The sequence below is a fragment of the Melospiza melodia genome, chromosome 18 (assembly GCF_035770615.1).
Source record: "Melospiza melodia melodia isolate bMelMel2 chromosome 18, bMelMel2.pri, whole genome shotgun sequence".
NCBI classification, from domain to species: domain Eukaryota; kingdom Metazoa; phylum Chordata; class Aves; order Passeriformes; family Passerellidae; genus Melospiza; species Melospiza melodia.
In genome coordinates this window covers 6,894,052-6,913,371 of record NC_086211.1, presented here as the reverse complement: position 1 = coordinate 6,913,371, position 19,320 = coordinate 6,894,052, and the positions used below count along the sequence as shown (strand labels likewise).

The following is a 19,320-nucleotide window of genomic DNA, read 5'->3' as shown; positions in this document are numbered from 1 at the left end:
AAAATGACAAGATCAAGGTGAGCACATAATGCTCAAGCTCAAAATAGATCTGCAATTTGGACATTGTTAAAAAATATAAACACCAAATGTTCAAAGAATGACTCTGGCATAGCAGAGTGCTGAGCTGGTTTTATGTGTATTCAACAGTGGTAGAATAGCCAGAATTAGTATTATATTAAAATATGATCTCAAATAAAAGGGAGATATTTGCTATGATTGCTTTTGAAGAGATCTTTTAATGTTTGAAATTCAATGCTGGCAACAAAAGTGATGCTAATCCTGGCTGAAAGATGGTCTACAAAAGCCTAAAAGAGCTGAATTTCAGAATCAAGTTGATGTCACTGTACATTGATACAGGTGGGAATCTAGGGTTACTGGGTTTTATTTATTTATTAATGACACCTCATCTGAAGTACAGGTTTCCCTCCACTACAATTAGAATGCAATAATCAGGGGTTAGTATATTAAGGGATATTTTAATGAGATAATTTATTTTACATGTAAATTATCTGCCTGTTTTACTTCTTTCTTGGTTATGTGTTAACTTAGGTGGTTGTAATTACTTTATGCATTCAAAAACTAGAGATCTATGGAAGTGGTTTTTTTTAAAGATGCTATGCAAACAATGTGACACTATAATGAAAATCCTCAATAAATCAACCAGAACAACAGCTGCTAAGTAATGAGCAGTTAACAATAGCTCAAAATCTGACACAGAATCTTAGTATTGCACAGTTTTCAAGAATGTTTAACACTCATTCCTATGAAATTAAAGAAAAAAAATTAGTTTTTGTTTGGTTGCTTTGGGTTTTTTTTTTTAATTTTGCTCTACGGGAGACATCTAAAAGTTCTGTTGGGTTGATCATCTGAATATTTATGTACTTGCTTACCTAGTGTTGTTTTCACCTGAGGTGTCTTTATTAAATAGTATTAAAGCCTCTTTTTTGTCAGACTACCAAAATTAAACCTGACGGTGTTACTCTGAAAAATACAGAATATTCATATTGATAAGTTCTTGCTAAGGTTCTAGGTTCTTTAGGAATCTAAACATATGAGACAATTGTCTTCAAATCAAGTGCTATTTACTTCTCTAAGTGTAGAGGAAAGCTGTGTTTTGGTAAAGCATTGACAGGTTGTGGACTGGTCTTGTACCCTCTGTGTTCTGGTTTGCATAAAGTACAGAGTTAATGAGCAGTGGCAATCAAGCAAAGCTGTGGCAGATGCAGAAGAAACATCAGCAGTTGTCTCAGGTGAGATCAGAGGAGAGGTGTTAACCTGAGACCAGCTACAAGAGTGTAAAGAGATGCTGCAGCAGCTATTCTCAAACCCACACAAGTCCATCTTTCAGCCCTGCTTGTGTCAGGGCCAATGGTATCATGATCCTGGATAACAGATTCTGCCTTTGTAATGAGTTTGGAAGTAACTAAAATAGATACTCAGTAACCCCTGTGGTTGATAGTAGTGTTGATGTCTCAGTGGTGACAGCAGAGAATCTTAGTGTGTTCCCAGCCATAATCATTGAAAAGGACCTTGACAACAAAATTAATTAAATCCTGCCACTTCAAGCTGTCTCTTAGGGCAGATGCTTTAGTCCTAGAGAAATAAAGAAATCATTACAGCATTTAATTTGAGTTGCTGCTTGGCCATTTCTAACAGAGAGGTCTGAGCACGTGCTGTAGTATTTGACTTTTTTTGCTACAATGAAGGAGGAAGACCAGGCCCCAGTGACAAAGCTTTCTTTCCCTGCAGCAGGTACAGGACATTACCCAGAGCACTGAGCAGAGATCTGGACTAGAGAACCCAAGATTCAAGATAGATTCTGCAGCACAGTGGGTCTGGAGCTAAAGGAAAACAGGTACTTCTCTCACGTTAGGGGAATCCCATGTGAACTTTCCTCAGTTCAAATTATGTTCTTATCAGTCTGTGGGAGTGAATTTAATTTCTGTTTTAAAATGACGGCAGAGTAGACTAACATAGCTGAGTAATAGTGTCACTAGTTCAAAGAGTCTGGTCTGATAAACATATTTTTTCACTTAAAAAGCTGTCCTGGAAGATCTCTGACAGCATTTGATTTGTGTTTGTCTTTAAAAGCATTTGGAAGTTCTTCTGAGACTCAGTAATGCAATTTTCTGTCTCTGACCCTAAAGGTAATTGTCTAACATGTTTCTGTCTGCTGTCAGCATTATAGACAGTGTCAGATGGAGGCACCTTTAAAAATCTACATTGTTCAGGGTTTCTTTCCATTTTAGTAATAACTGTGCCTTAATGTTGAAGGCTGTTAAAAAATCTGGATGCTGCTATTGTGCCATGTAAAAGATAAAAAGATAAGTACAGTTCTACTCTACTGTTACCAAAGGCTCTTTGCACATGGCTGCATTTCACTGTGCCCCACAGTGTGAGGAACCATGGTGAAATAAACCCAATTCCAACCTCTTCTGTATTCACTGCCTGTTCTCATTGATTTCAGGTGGATTTCAGCCATTCATTTCAGCAGTAGGAGGATGTGTAACCCTTAGTGAGGCCTGAAGTAAAATTACCCTGTAATTAGAGCTAACTTTATTGTAAATAATCATCAAAAGTAATTTGTTTAGCAGAAATGGGCTAAAGAAAGGAGGTTCAGACAAACTGTTAAAACACATGCACCAAGCATGTGACAAAATTCCATTGACAAGAGGCAGTCCCATATTTAAGGTCTCAGACCTCCAAATGTCTGACTCCAGCAGAGTTGTTCCCTCTAAGGGAGCTGTTTGGGACTCTGTGCTTGTGACCAGGCAGCATTATTTCCAGCTGAGGCACAATTTGAAGAGCTTTGTTAAATCCCATGGTAAGTAGTAACAGAAATTTCACAGTACCTGACAGCCCACGTGAGGAAGAGAGGAAAAGAAATTGAGTGAGTATATTCTTGTGCAGAGAAAGCAGCATTTTTCTCCTCTGATCTGTTAGTGGCAATGCTGGAAGAAGGAGAGGTCTAAAAACCTCTCTAGTCACAAGCTCTTCTTAACTTTCTGGAGTGATCACTGAAGCTGATACCAGACTTACCTTGTCATGAATTTTTTACTGTTCTTAATGGAATGGTAAGTGGTGAAATTGTCTTAGATTTGTAGGCCTAGCAGGCTAATCAGGGTGGAAGTAAGTGTGGTTAAATAAAGGAGCTGCCTGCTATCTCAGAAGTTATCTGAGCTGTCTGTGCCCTTCTCTCTTATTTAGCAATTAATGTTGGTACAATGCTTGAAAAAGTCTGGGTGACCCATATTGCACAATGGAAACATAAAACATGATATCTGCTGAGAAACAAAGCATTTTCTGACAATAATGAGAGCTTTTAGCCCTGCAGTCAGGCTGCAGTTATTAATTCTGCAAAATTCCCTTTTTTAATTGCTCTTCTGAGATGACATTGAAATAATGAATGTCAATTTGCTTGATGGATGATTCTTTTTTCACTCTTACAGAAAATTCTACAATATTAGGACCTGATTCATTCATTAGACTTAATGGAAATATATTTTTGGCTAATGTATGGAGCATGAACACATTATTGAGTATTCATTAAAGTCTGGTAGACTGCTTTAACTTTGTGTAATATGATGATTTCCCCAATATTGTATTGATATTTCCTTCCTTTTCCATAATGTCTCATCATAAATATGTTGTGCATCAGAACCACAATAACACCAGCAGGCAATTTTGAAATTAAGGTTTTTGATTTGCAGATATTGAAATATCTTCTTGAATACCTCCAACAAATGCATTGTGAGACAGTCATGTCAGTTTTTGCAAGTTTATTATCCAAGAATGACTTTTCAAGAGCTCCAAATTTTTTTCCATGAGTATGTAGGAGCAACTGTAGTGTTGGAAGTCTAATGTTTGGGATGGTTAAAGCCATCTAGATTTTTAAAAAGGCTGTTTGGCTATGTGTTTATTTTGGTCACATGTCTAAGACAAAACCCTGATACACTGTGGTGTTTCATTAGACACTATTAGCAATGAGTTCATTTTTGTAGCCCAGTTTGATTGCTCTGTGTGTTTATACTATGACAAAGTTGTGGTGACATCATCACACCCGCACTTTTCAACCAGAACCCTAACCTAGGGCACAAAATGAACTTCAGTTAGTGAGAAACTACTCAGAATTTTTCATTCTCCCCATTCCTTATGTCTGTTTAGCTATTTCAATCTGTCTGTAAAGAAAAGAATTATTATTTTCTTAGCAATTTTTATAGCAATTTTTTACGGCACTTTTCCTTTTATGATACTTTCCTTACAAACATTGATGCATTTTATACCCCTGTGAGATGTGGGCATTGTGTTATTCTCAGTGCTGAGAAGAAAAGCAGCAGAATGTTGATTATTTAGGCAACATTCCCCCATTTGCTCTTATGGAGCACTGGGACTGGTGTTTTTCAAGTGCTTTTTGCAGAAGTGGCAGGTGGGACACGGGAGTGTTGTGGAATTCATTCGAGCACACAGAGCACTGTTTTAGCTTCTCAGCAGTGGAACAATAGTGCCATCGGGTGGGCATGAAGGTGAGGGATTCCTTGGGGAATTTTGAATGTACTGCTGTTTCAGAAATCTAAATTAATCCTGGATCCAGTTGATCTTAAATTGATGACTTAATTAGTGCAAGCTTCTGCAATATACTTAGTCTCTGAAACACAATCACGTGCATAAAGAATCACAGAAAAACATATGGAATATTAAAATACCTCTTGATTGAATACCACTGCTACTGGTTACCAGAAACAGGTTTTACACCTGGACATGTTATTATTTCTGGTTTTTATTACAACATATGCTAGCTATTTATGCAAATATTGAAAATTCAATGGCCCACAGAGATGTTTTCTATTTCTTCTCTTAATATTTATGCTTATAGCTTTAATGCCCTAAATTCAGATGTGAAGAGTGGATTCCAGTTCAGTCCCTCAGTGGCATACACCTGCTTAAAACACCTGGCAGTGTGGCTTAAGTAGTGCTTTTACCACTTCAGATGTTTTCCAGCAATATGAAACCACTTGCCAACAATTGTTCATGACCTTTCAGGGTACAAAATGTGTAAATAAATGGTAGGTTTGCAATAGGGAAGATTGTTTATGGCACATAGGTCTTGGTCTTTACTTGACTGTTGACTATGATTTGACCAGTGCTTGAAACTCTGTAAAAGAAGAAAAAAAGAGTAATACAGTGGGACCTCTGTTTGTAATCACACAGCCCAAAATTTTCTCTCCTAATTTTTGGAGTTCAAATGGGAAACTAACACTGCTTCCCCTGATAAAAATTCCTTAAAGGCAGCACATTGGGTATTCCTGACACAGATAGATATTTAAGGCAAAGGAAGTGTTGCATTTAAGTGTCCCATTGTATCACAGTTCACTAGCAAAAAGCAGTGAAATTATAAACTGAATTTACTTCCATTCCTGAAAAAATCTCCATAGATGAGAAAAGGGACTGAGCACTTTAGCCAGGGGCAGAGTAGAGAGCTGTTTCTATGTCAGATCCTCTCTGTAGCACAGCAGATCTGAGCCCCTCAGCATCAGATCCACAACACGCAGTACATGGAGCAGGGCAGGTGCCTGGAGCTGCCTTTAGGAAGTCTCAGAGGCAGTTATTATCATTTTGACAAGGGCACTCTTACCATCCACTCCAATTTTACCATCTCCATCACTGTCCCCTGCTGCCAGGAATGCCCTGGTCTCAGCATCAGTCAAAGCTCTGGCACTGGCTGAGAAATTCTTCAGGAAAAGTCTGGTAAAAGTGAGAGAGCAAATGAGAGAGACATTGTATTGAAAGTGTTCAGGGTTTGGGTTGGTAATAGCTGCAAAATTTCAAGCATGATTCAGTTCTTGAGAACTATTTCAATGGTAAAACTTCCTCTAACTTCGTTGAGAGTGAGGGTAAGGAAGTAAGAGGATGCTGCTTCACAGCCTAAAAAAAATCCTTGATGACATCTTGGTTGAATTGAATTAAAAAGACAAAATTAAATAAATGTCTGTAGTGGCAGGATTCATCTTCCCTCCCTTGTTATCTTCCTTCTTTCTCCTAAGATGCAGAGTCTTAGCAGGAGTTTCTCTAAGCTTACTTTTAACTTCAAAGTCTGATGAATGTGATCTGGAAGGTAGAATTCATGTGACAGAAGAAAGATGAGAGAAAAATGGCCCTTTGAATTCAGTCTGGTAAAAAAATCTTACAATAATAAAAAGCAGCTATAGCAGAACTACTATTTTTATCTTCACAGCCTGTCAGTTATTGCTACATGAAACAAGAATTTTCAGTGCTGTCAGAGTTTCTCCATTGTGATCCAGCCTTGCCTTTGTTATTTGCCTTGCAGCTCCTCCAGCACCAGCACTCACACACGGGTGCACAAACACATGATTGTCTTCCATCCAAAGGGGAAGGAGGAAAGGGAATATTTCTGATTTTATCATGCATTTTTAGTGATAAACCACAACCCTGTTGGTAACTTTTTTATTTACTTACTTCAGTTCCTCTTCCTCAATAAAGCCACTCCTGTCCTGGTCAAGAATTCCAAAGACTTTGGCAACTTCGTCTTTGGACTTGGAGTTGAGACCCACTTTGACAAAAAAGGTTTTGTAATCAAATGAATCAGCAGCTGAAATAAGCAGATGGAAACAAGGAGAGATGAAAAAAAGTAGTCAGAAATCTGGAACAAAAAAAAATAGCTTTTTGATCAAAAAGCAGCAAACTATTCTGCAGTACAGTGAGGGTAATTACAAATACCAAGTAACAGTCTTTGATTTTCCTGAGTTTATATCAGATAAATGGGATTTTTCCATCAACGATGTCTCACAACTAGGAAGGTAATGAAATAATGACTGTGGTCTTCAGCATGCAAGAGAAGACCCTTGTAACATACCCTTGTAAATAGATACTTCATTGAAAGACATGTTTGTAGAACTTGGTAATAAATATTGGGCTTGTATTGAAATCAGCAGTAGTTTTATTATTATTATTTGAAAAAAACAGGATTTCTGATGCAGAATTCAGCCTTTGGATTTTTTCATCCTTAAAATTGCTGCAATGCACAAATGATTGTGGGTATCTGTAGCTTGCTTGGCCAAGATTAAAGCTTGCATCTGTTTCATTACCTTGAGTCCTTTTTTTGGTTTTAGTAAGAGAGAATTTTCTGTTTCTATTGGGATTGGGACTTTGGGGTAGCAAGGACAAAGGAATTTGATAGCTAAACTTAAAACATAGATATTACCTTGACAGCTCTGCAGACCAGCAGCAATTTCAGCTTCTGTCAGGATACTGGAAAGAGCCATGCCAAGGATACTGCAAAATGAAAAATACTGTTGGGTAGAATTGGGTAGAATTGCCACTGCTCTGGGTCTCTGAGCTGTGCAGGTGCCCTGAGGTGAGCCCAGGTCCCAGGGCAGAGCAGATGAGCTGCCCTGCAGGTGCCAGCTGCTCCATCCTCATTTCAGACACACATTGTGCATCTGAGTCACTGGTATTTCCAGTTAAATCTTCAGGTGTACAAGCTGAGGACAGAGCCAAATGTATTTATAGAACTTCCTGGCATTTGGGCATCTTCGGTTATTTCCATGCATTTTTTGTGTGAATTATTGTGATGTCTTCTTAAGTTCCAGAGGAAACATTGAACTCACCTGGCCACTTAGTTTTCCCCAACCAAGAACAGAAAATATTGTCAGGTAAAAACTCAGCAGAGTCCTGTTGACTTAATTCTTTTTCAAATGACATAGAGAAGGACTTATATAGAACTTAGTTAAGTCCTCTTGACCTTTTAGAGAAGTCCTGGAGGCACGTGATGGCTCAGATACCCCAGGGGATAAGTTACTGTGGCTGACAAGACCTGCTAGCTAATCAGATTGATATTTATATCCCAAAGGAATGTGCATGGTGCTTTAGACAATATGGAAGGTTTAGTGCCATACTAATTAAATCCTCTCAGCTTGATCATATTTTAGTGAAATGAATTTTTTATTGTATAAATGAAAAAATAAATATATTTTTAATTGTTTAACGATAGCTAGAAATTGACATCTTCAAAGTAGACTTTGACTTTTCAGGGCCCAATCCTGATATGAATTATCTATGAAACACTACCCTGCAGTTGCCCTAGTAGTCTTCAAAACATACTATTACTGATACATTTGTAATGGATATATCTGATATACAAGTACAAGCTCAAAGACAGAACTTCTTCAACCCAAATTACTTTTAATAAGTTGTTATATAAGCTTTAGTTAGCTATAAAAGTCTCATCTTGACAGCATTTGCTCAGCAGTAATTAATTGCATGGTGCACATTTAAAATCATCCTAGTAACTGTGACCATTTACAAAATGAAGGTTGTCAGCTGCTCTGCAGGACACAGGAGAGTGGATCAGTTATGGCCAGGAGGGAAGCAGAGCAGTGAAATCAATATTTGCTTCTTCTTTGCTGCATTGAAAAGACAAACTTCTGTAAGGTCTCAAACAGCAACTAAGCTCAAACTGCAGCTTTTCTCTTTCTGGATATGAATTGGAACTCCCAGTCAGTTAACTCATGGAATTTATTGGGACTTAACGGCCTTGAGAATAATTAAAATAGACCAGGGGTGTAAAAAGCCATTGAGAGAACATTTCACACTCACACATACATAAGCATGGCTGGAGTATTGCTTAGGTTTAAATAACATTTGAGTGACAAGAAAATTTAAAACAAAGCCTGTTCTCTAATCACTATAACATAAAGCTGCTGTCTTTCAAAAATTAAGTACATGAAAATAAATACAAAACCTCATCTACCTCAGTTCCCCTTGATTTCTTCCAGAGAGGAATTTTTAAGAGAAACATTGACCATGTTAATTCCAAACTCATGCAGTGTGGTAAATTGAAAATTGTGAAAACTAACTTTTTGATATAAGATCAACTGAACAAGTTACTTTTAAAGGCATTTTATCCTGAACGGGTGGAAATATAAATTAAATAATTCAATTTTCCCATTGGGAATCTAGCTGTGCCTTTGGGTTGGGTACCTAGGAAATAATCAAGAGCATGGCCAGGGATCAGAGAAAATCTGATAATTGTATGGGAATTAATTAATGAGTAATCCTTTTGAGGAGCCCATACTGAGATTACAAAGCATTTATTATGAAGAGTTTTGGAGTATTTCTGTGGCAAACCAGCACTTGCCCGAAGGTGGCACCAAAGACAGGCAAGTCCAGCCCTGACAGCTCTATGGAACTGAGGGTGAGGAAAAACCGAGGACCAGGATGAGAACAGGGTAACAGGAGAGTGTTCATCAGAGGGAGAGAGAAGAGGGAACAGGTATTTATAAGAAAAAAATCTAGCCTAGGAAATCACTTGAAAGAACAGGAATATAAACAGACTAGACTGATAAATCCGAAATAATTCCTGAGGATTCTCCCTTCATGATGATTTAGAAGAATGTGTTACTTCATCTGCCTAACAAAATCAGGGTTTACTGTTTATTTTTATGTTGGCTAAATTTTACTGTCCATTATGGATATCATTACAAATATAAAATAAATTTGTTCTGGAAGCTTGGCAGTTAAAGCAGGAAGTAAGTGTCTAGGAAATACAGCTGATCAATGCATCATTGTGATGGAACTGATGTGATTCCTGTTGAGTCAAATATTTGTATATTCTACTTGGACAGAAGTTCCCTTTGAATTTAGGGTCAATAATTTGTAACTGCAGGGAAAGGCATTTTCCAAGGGTATCTTCTTTTTCTATTGTAACTGGAATGGTGATCTGTTTTTCTCATCTGAATCTTGATAAATAAGACTGATTTTCTTGTTTTCACGAGTTGTTGCCATGCTGACAAACAAAAGTTCTGGAATAGCCATATCTCAGCTGCTGATGTGCTCTTCAGATCTTTGCTGCAGAAAGTTTACCACAAAGGCCAGACCAATATAATGGTATCTTTCTGTGCTTATGATCAAAACTAATGGGGAAATTTGGTTTCATAAAATGTGAACACTTTAGGTCATGCTCCCCAGTATCCACTTATTAAAATGTTTTATAATATGTGAAAAATTGAGCATGAAAATTTTAGGTATGTGTCTGTTCAGGGATTTAATCAAGATGTGTCTATTTCAGTAACTCATTCCTGGAAATTAATCCAGCCTTGGCCCCCTCTGCCCACACTGTTTGTGTGAAGAGTTCCAGGCACCTCTGATGATGCTGCATCAAAGATTTTCCACATGGGCTGGCTGCTAACTCAAAGAAGAAACTGTACCAGCCTATGTGTGCAATGAATGTTCTGACATCCCCTTGCCCTTTCTGTGCTCTCTACTTGTTAGAAGATGACTGAAATTTCAAGCAGTTGGAGAGCTGAAATTGAATCTCAGGTTTACAAATGGCTTTTGGATTGGGATTTCCAAAGGAACATGAAGTTAGGGGGCAGCCAGCTTCCACTAAACACCAGGAGGTTTTATCTCATGCATGGTTCTGCTCCTCTTTCAGGGCAACCCAAAATTTTGGTTTAAGAGAGATGGTGAATTCAGTGGCTGGAGCACTAGGGTGGGTTTGGGATCGTGACCCTGGCCCTCTGTATCCTTTTTCCAGGAGCTCATGTAGGACTGTAGATTTCTTTGTGCTTTGCTCCTGCTTAAAGGGATCATGGCACATCTTTATTTCAGAAGAAGTATAGGGAGGATTAGAGATTAAAGTCTTCCCACAGGATGAGCAAGGGACAGAAATGTCTGAGAACTCACAGTCCTAGTGGAGTTCAGATCTACCACTCACAATTTGGGTTGCTCTTTAATTGCCTTAAGTGAAGGTAAAACACACAAACCACGTTTCCTTTATGCTGGGAACTGTGAAGCAGTTTTATACTGAGTATTGTTATAGTGAGTAGGATGGTCCTACTCTGAACATGAGAGCAGGTGATCAATGTGAAAATAACAGGGGTTGCTAGATTCTTTCTGATTTGATGTAGCATAAACCATTTCTAACAGAATTTTAGTTTTTAACTGTGTACTCAGCAGTATTTTATTTATTTAATTCATTCATAGCAGCTTGATGCAGAGGATTTAATCCTTATTTATCAGATTGACCAGGGAGGTTATAGAACCTGTATCCCTGATGATACTCAAACTCATCTTAGTCCTTCCATCCCTCCCTTCTGAGGGAGTGACTGGACCAGAGACCTCCAGACCTTTCCATCAGGAATTACTCTCTGGTTCTGTACCTTAATTATGGTAATGCTGTGATACCAACCATGTCTCTCTTTGGTACTTCAGTTGGCATTCACATAGACATCCTGCAATTGAAGTTTTTCTCTAGCATGATTGCATTGTCAAATTCACAGAACACTCCATGATGTTCCATAAAAAACTGAAAGCTGCCACTGACTTAAGTTAATTAAAATGAGCCTTGCCAGAAAACATCACATTTTTTGAATTTGTTTCCTTTAGTTGAAAAATGCTCTTTTCTAATTTGGTTAAAATGTAGATCTAAAATGTGGATCCTAATGCCAAAAGAAACCTTAATAGAGAGTAGGTGGTATTTTTGCTGAAGCCTACAGGTTTTTTTTTTTTAATTGGGGACTTCTTGGATTTTTATTATAATTCCTTCAAATGAAATGGCTGGATAATTTTAATAAGATTTAAAACACATCTTCTTGCCACTATTTAAAAAGATTGGATTTTCTTATAAGCATAGGTGAAGTTGCAGCACACACAAGGATTTCCTTGAGAGTGTTTCATTCCCCTGTGGCAGCACCAGGCAGTGATGTGCAGTTGTTCAGCATCTCTGAAATACAGGATGGGCCACTGAGCAGTCTTGCATTTCTTGCATTCCACATGAGAGTCTCAGAGGTGCAAGGAATGCAGTGTCAGGTCTGTCACTTCTGCTACTGTGTGTGCCATCTGCTCATACAGTGAAGGATAGTTTAGTGATCAGCAGTGTGGAGAGCCAATGTATATATTACATCTGGGTATTGCTGCACATCTAGGTTGCCCCAGGTTTTTTCTTCAACAGGGAAATAATTAAGGTAAAAGGAGCCAGTCTCATCATTATGCAAAATATTTCAGTGCTGCAATTAACAGCAGCTATAATTTAAGCCCAGATTTAACATCAAAGGCAGTGGGGATAGAATTAGGATTTATATTCATTATAATTCTGCCAAGGCTTCAGTGAGTCTGATTGCTAGAATTCCTCTTTTGCATTTACCATCTTAAATCGGTCGACCGACTCTCTTACATGCCTGGGAATGAGGGAGCTGTGCTTGCCTCACATAATCATCTTGCAATTCATGGAAATGCCAACACTGGCTGTTACATAAAAGTTCCAAAGACTTTGTTTCTGCTCTTCTTCAAAACAGCTGCCAAATCATAATTATCATTCAGTTTTAGTGAAGAGCAATAAAACTACAGTCTGCTTGTGAGCTGGAGCCACAGCATGGGACATGGGGAAGGAAACAGCTAAATCAGGGTGGGGAAATTTCTGACCCACTCAGCCAGACATGCACATCTACTCAGCCTGCTGATGTCTGCATTTAGAACATTATTTTCTTTGTCCATTGATGAAGACAATGCTATAATCAACTCTAAATCCTGTAAGACACTTCTCAAAGGGAAGACTAGTCCTTAGTTTTCAGACTGAAGAAAACTGCTGATATTATGGAACATATAGATAATAATTCATATAATAAATGAAAGACTTGAGAAATGGCCATTATTTAACAATGTAAGAGCTTTAGGATAACCAAACAGCAAGATTGGCTGTAGTTTCATCCACAGGAAATGCAGAAATTCACAGATGAGGCAAATATTATTGTTTTGTACATGTTAAGAGACAATAAGCAACAGGGTCATGATTCATGGAAAAACCTCCAGGCCTGTGGCCCAGATTGTCAGGGGACCATGACTTGTGACAGTGTCAGAGTAGGATTAGACCCTTCTCCTCTATCTCACAGCTGCCTTAGATTTCATGAAAGATAAATCTTCTTAAGGGAGAGACACATTTTAGGCCATAAACACTTTCTGGTGATACGATTACGCTGTGGTCTACTACTTTATTTTGGAAAATTACCCACAAACTTATTCTGTGCTTTGAGCTAGGTGTGAACTCCTCTGAAACGTCTCAATTTTTTCTTGTATTCTCAGGGTTGGGACTTAATATGAATTATTTTTAGCTATCTTTTCAGCATTGCTTTTCCTCAAGTTTCAGAGAATTAATCAGAATAAAACCTCAATTAAATCAGTACAATTAAGCCTGAGAAGATATGATAGGATTTAAGATCATCAAAACTTTGTCTGGTGAGTCAGCATGCTCAAGTGTGAGGATGGAGAACCTAAATAAAATTTTTAAAAGCAGCTTTTTCTCCCGAAGGTCTTTTTGTTTAGTTGATTTTTTAATTGTCTTCTCCCCTCTCCCAGCCACAATTTCAACATTATCAGTGGTGGAAAATCACAAAGTGCCTTCTTTACAATGGAAATGTAACAATGCCATGTGACCAAAACATTGCAAGGTTTCTCAGCAATCAGGTGTGTGAACTTCATGTGTGGGGAACTGTTAATGCCTGGAACAATATAAAAATGTACAAACACATGCTGAGTGCGAAGTGCTTGCTGGACGAGGTAATTGGCAGAGTCAGTCCAAGGTTGCCTTTGGTCTAATGCTGTTTATGCCTTCACCAGAGACTGGAATTCTGTCAAGGAAGAAAGTGAAAAAAGCAGGGAATAAAACTTGTTGAAAGTAGTTCTTTGACATCTTTAAAAAGATAGATAAAAATGACTAAAACTCCTAGGCATGGAGGGCTCCCAAAGTTATTATAACACTGCACAAGCTACTGCTAAACTGAGATTCTGGGGGCGTAACAGATTTTTCACTCCTTAAAAAGAGTAAGTGCAGGGAGGAGGAGTGTGTCTGTAAATTTGTATTTGTGGGAAATCCTGACTTAAAGGTAAACTATCTTTACCCCATTACAGACTCTGATAATAGCCAAGGAAGAGGAGCCTGTAGCTCTCAGTGAGAGTTTTTGTTATTCCAAATAGAAAATATCTGTAGTGAAGTAATTCCAGAATGGGAGATTCAATGGTTAAGGGCCAAGATCTGCAAAATACAATGCCCTATTTGGGGCTCATAAACAGAAGCTGCTAAAGCTGCTGCTAAAGCAAATTCCTCCAACAGTGTATCTCTCTCTCCTCCCAAATCTGGCTAAGATTAGCACGTGTGTCTGTTGGAGTTATTGCCACCTGTCCTAGTTCAGCTGAGACAGCCCTGTTTTCAGTGACTTCATCTCTAATACATGATGCATAATGTCCTATTTTTCTGTGCTGCAGTTTCTAAAAGAAATATCCTGACTAGTTCACATCATCCCTTTGAGGTTTTCTTCAGGAATTTGATTGAGTTTCTCAGAGGAAACTGTCCAGTGACATGTTAACATATCAGATAATTTTCCAGCAGAAAATCCTGCTGCAGTTGCACTGCTGCAGTTGCAGCCTTGAGAAACAATACCAGTCATATTTTACATTAGTGCATTAAGCACCCAGTAATAGTGGCCAGTGTTTGATAGGAGACAAAGAAATAAGTTTGTTTAGTCAGACATGTGTTTAAAAATGGAACTGTTGTATGGCCAGAAGTGCAGAACATCTACTGCTGTAATAGAAAATCTGAGACTTTCAGGTGTTCTGAATCTTTTAAGAATCTGACACGTTGAGTCTATGGGTCAGAAACACTGCAGAATTAACCCTAAAGCTGTTATCATTGATTGGAAGACCAGACTTTACACTGGGCTTAAATCTGTTTGATCTCAAAAAGAATAAAGCTGTGAAAATAAAAGAATATTTGCTCATACAAAAATTGTGGCAGAAAGTATCAGGCCAAAGTACTCGTGTGTATTCTTCATGCCCCAGTTTAAATGCAGCCTGAAATGTGTGCATTTTAAACCACAAAATTTTTCAATTTTCCAGTCTTACCTTCAACTCCAATTTTGCCATCACCATCGGTGTCCCCTGCAGCCAGGAAAGCCTTGGTCTCTGCCGAGGTGAGGGCTCTGGCGTTTGAGGAGAAATTCTTCAGGAACAGCCTGAAATATAACAGGGTGCTGTGCTTGAGTTTTCCTCTCTGACAGGTCCCATAAGGTAATGTATGCTCTTATTATCTGAGGGAATCCACACAGATTCAAGAAACTACCAGAATTTGTGTTTTATTTTTAAAATAACATCAAGAGTTTCTTCAAGGACACCAAACAAGTTCTAAGGTTTTTGTTTGTTGTTTAAAGAAATAGAGCAGCTGAACAGTACTTACTGCAGCTCCTCCTCTTCAATGAAACCACTCTTGTCCTGATCAAGGATTCCAAAAACTTTCTTTATCTGATCAGGAGTTTTGCTGGATAAACCAACCATGGAGAAGAAAGACTTGTAGTTGAAGGAATCATCAGCTGGAAGAAACAGAAGTTGTTAAATATTCTCCTTTGAAGTTGCTACTACTGTGTGTATTCCTTGTGAATATGTATGTCTTTTTTAAAGCATCAGCCTGCTCTCTTTCTCTTGTTCCCTGGTGTAGCAAAAGAGAAGATACAGTGGATAATAATTTCCCTTTTTAATCACTCTGTGCCTGTGGTCATGTTTCCTTTCAGCCAGTTTGAAGTTTTCTGCTACAATGCACATTCCGCTAAATCAGGATTTATGCAACGTGTCACATGCAATTAATAATAAATATTGAGAAGGTGCTGCTGTGACTTACAAACAACTCCTGTAATTCTTCATTAATTTTCACAGAGTTCTTACTTAGGTGAAGAATTTGATAGAAGAGTAAATAATTCACAGGCAAAGCAGATCTTTGAGTATTTGGAAAATTGGCTTGGTCTTACTGAACAGTTCTTAAGAGAAGTGAGACTGATAATTGCTTCACAAATTACACTCTCATTCTGCGAGCTGAGGCTTTCTCTGAAATTTTGAAGGACAAGGCCAACTTTAAATTTAAGTCTTTAACAGGTTTAGACACTGACAGCTTAGTGTGAAGGCAGCCCTAACTAAAATGGTGGTCATTTAATTGCTGTTCACCACTTGTGAGACCTTTTGAATTTAAGGGACTATACTGTAATGCAGCTTAGAAAGAGATCTCACAGGGAAGGAATCTGAGGGGAAAATGATAGGCATGTCATCTTAAGACATAAAAATGATATGCATCTTCTGTCTGCAGAGCAACCATTCCTTACCCTGGCAGCTGGAGAGAGCAGATTCAATATCTTTAGCAGAGAGGATGTCAGTGATGGCCATTGTTGAACTGTAAAATAAATTAAATGTGAGCTACTTAGTCATTAAAATGACTTCTCTCCTACTTTCATGGCTCTATTTGAAGTTCAGCAGTGACAGTGTGTGATAGGGGAGACATTATTCATCTGATGGCAAGTGGAGCAGGCTGTAACAGATGTCTGGAGCAGGTGCCTCCACTGAAAGCTGGGAATGAGGGAGGAATTCTGCACGCGGGAGCGTGGGGCTTCGGAGGATCTGCTGCACTGGGAGAGCACATCCAGGGTGTCCAGCACCACACAACTTCATGGCTTCTGTGTGGGTTTTCCTGGAGGTGGATTATTACTCAGTAAAACCCAGAGTGTATTTACAGCACACATGAGAGATAGGGCTGGTGTGTCCCCTAGACCTGTACCTGGAGTAAATGGAATGTGAAAAATCTAGTGTTATTATCAATAGATGTAGTGATCTTCACAAAGAATGAAAATATTAGTGTAGAATTAGTAATAGTAATTTTACTCATGTAAATTTGGAGAGTAAGTTCCTCTCCTGTTTAGTTACAATGGTAAATGTGTCTTGCTGGGCTACTGCACCAGTGAAATATTACATTTCATGAGAGCTTTGTAAAAATGTTTTTGTCAGTATTTACTGAGGTCTTTTTCTTTTTGCATTCCATATAAGTTATAATAAACCTCATTTTTGCCCAGATTTTGGCATTTCAGTAGATTGTTGTCTTTAGAACAGAAGTATCATGACTTAATATTCATTCTTAGTAAAGTGGAGGAGGTGTTTTTTTCTGACACAGCGGCTTTTCATGTGAGAAAAATACTCTGTCCCATTCAGCCACCAACAGCTGCAATAGTTTGCCAGTGCAATGTGTATCACGTAACAAAATGCTATAATGCTTGAATTTCTAATCAATTTTTAGTGAATTGATGCAGTTACAGTTTGGTTAACTGTACACACCAGTGCAGACAGGTTACAGTTTAAAACTTGCAACGTTACTCTTAATTCATGTTAGTGAAGGAAGGGGACTAAGGCATAGAAAAGTTATTCTTGAAAGCCAGAAGAGAATAGAAATATATTTTCATTAATCCCTAACTGGTCTTCAGCAACATCATTCTTCCTGTCTAAGCACAGACTGAGAAGGAATCAACTAGTGATACCCATTTATAGTCTGTGCACTGGTTTGAGACCTAAACACAGGTTTAAACTTTCTCTAAAATATGAAATGGCTGTCTCTGTACCTGTTGGTTTGCAGCAGAAGAAATTGTCAATCATTTTAGTTCCTTTCTGAATATCTCTGAAATGGTTAAGAAAGCGATGGCACACGTTCCCACTGATGGCAATGGATCCTTCCCCAGCTCAGGCAGCTGGGTTACTTTTCTTTTACTGCTGAATTATTTTGTCCCAGTGGGTTCTTGTGCAAAATACTTCCCCCTCTCAGCATTAGGCAGTGTAACTTTGAGCTCATCCGTTCACCTAATTCTCACTGCTGACAGGATTAAAAAGGGGAAGAATTGAAGGAAAACCTAAAAATCACAGCATTTTTGACAAGGGACATCATTCCTGTCTGTTCCATCCTCTAATCCAAATTCTGATTCTATTCTATGTTAGCTTGTAAAAATACAGCATCCTGGAAGCTGAGATAAGAATAGATACTTTAATTTTGCTTTTGTGTTTCTTTGAAAGCAGAAGATGCAATCAGCTTACCTTTGTGGTCTTCTTGACTGGGTAAGGAAGCAGTCAGGTTGGGAGGAAGGTACTTGCAGTGTGTCTCCAGCAGAGCTGAGCTTGCATATATATACTTTAAGTTGTATACCATATACAGATTTTAGATTTCAGCGTCACGAAGGGGGAATGGTGTCAAGTGAACTTGCCTAACTAATCATCTTGCACTATTTTTATCTCAAGAGAATACATATGATATTTGCAAACGAAACAAGATAAGTGGCCAGATAGGCAAAAAGAACAGAGTCATGCCAAATTTCCTCTGATTTAAGCAGAAAACACCAGCTTCTTCATGTGATGTAGGGCAAGACAAAAGTCCCCACTATCTGATATGCTTGATCTGAAGAGTCAGATGAAATGAAGCACAATAACTTCTGAAGAAGTGTCTTTAATGACTGTTTAAAAGCAATAACTTGTTATCTTACCTGTAGACACTCTCCGTGATAGAATTTCATCATTGGAGCACTAAACAAAAAGAAAAAAAAATTAAAAGTATCCTTTTAACTGTTCAGGTATTGTTTGCATAGCAAACCAATCAGGGAAAATAATAGCCATGTTATCTCCAGAATATCTGATCTGTTGTTGTTTGGAAAAAAAAACCACACAGTGAATTTGTTGCTATAGGAGGTAAAATAATATTATGTCAATCCATCAGAACAGTTGGTTGGGGGAGGGTATTTCATCTGCTCTGTTTCCAGAGAAAATCTTACAATTCTGCAAGATTCTGACAACCTGTTTAGTTGGGTATGTATGAAGCAAAGGGGTTGTGATCTGCCCAGCTGTCTCTGAGACAAAAGCCCCTGAGCCCTACATGAAAGATGGATCTTTGCTTTCAGAATAGAGAGGAAAATTTCAATAGCAACATCATGGCTGTAGCAATTTCTGAAGAGTGTCTTTTCCCTTTTCAGCCTGTCTAGAATCCCTTTCAGCAGAGTGATTATTTTCTAGAGTTGTTTGGCCAGTGCTGTTGCCCAGTGTTCCTTGGTGCTAGTTACTTTTTTCATGGATATTATCTGATCATCTCAATTTTCTTCCATGAACGTTGTAGCCTCGCTGGGTGAGGAGCCTGTCAGCTTGGATCTCACTTGTGCCTTGAGGTAGCAGGACAGTGAAAGACAAGTCACATGGATGACAGCACAAGGTGTCATTATGGCCAGGATTAAGGGGTGGCAAGGGATGACAGTGCAAGGGGCATCACAGCTTGAGGTGGTGGCACAGTAAGAGGTGATGGTGCAGAGACTGTCCTAATGTCAGAGAGAGCATCAAGGCATCTTTTTTCCAAAGCATTTCCCTCTAAGATGGAAGACAAACTCAATCAGTCACTGAAGCCAGTCACTAATAAATCAGGGTGCCAGACAGAAAAGTGACAAATGGAGAGTACCTACTGAACCTTAGTGCATC

General features: G+C 38.5%; 2 protein-coding genes across 2 annotated transcripts; both read right to left on the bottom strand.

Annotated features, from left to right (window-relative positions):
• Nucleotides 1-3,854: 3,854 nt before the first annotated feature.
• LOC134426405 (parvalbumin beta-like) lies at nt 3,855-7,671 on the bottom strand. The gene is made up of 5 exons (XM_063171418.1): nt 7,626-7,671; nt 7,220-7,290; nt 6,475-6,607; nt 5,633-5,742; nt 3,855-5,152 (listed from the first exon to the last, which is right to left on the bottom strand). The coding sequence occupies exons 2-5, from the start codon at nt 7,278-7,280 to the stop codon at nt 5,127-5,129; spliced, it is 330 nt and encodes a 109-aa protein (XP_063027488.1). The 5' UTR covers nt 7,281-7,290; nt 7,626-7,671; the 3' UTR covers nt 3,855-5,126.
• A 5,298-nt stretch (nt 7,672-12,969) lies between these two features.
• Nucleotides 12,970-18,028, bottom strand: LOC134426655 (parvalbumin, thymic-like). The gene is given in 7 exon segments (XM_063171854.1): nt 12,970-13,640; nt 14,911-15,020; nt 15,242-15,374; nt 16,155-16,222; nt 17,902-17,936; nt 17,938-17,983; nt 17,985-18,028. Coding segments are annotated over 7 exon segments (447 nt in total). The 5' UTR covers nt 18,014-18,028; the 3' UTR covers nt 12,970-13,614.
• Nucleotides 18,029-19,320: the final 1,292 nt, after the last annotated feature.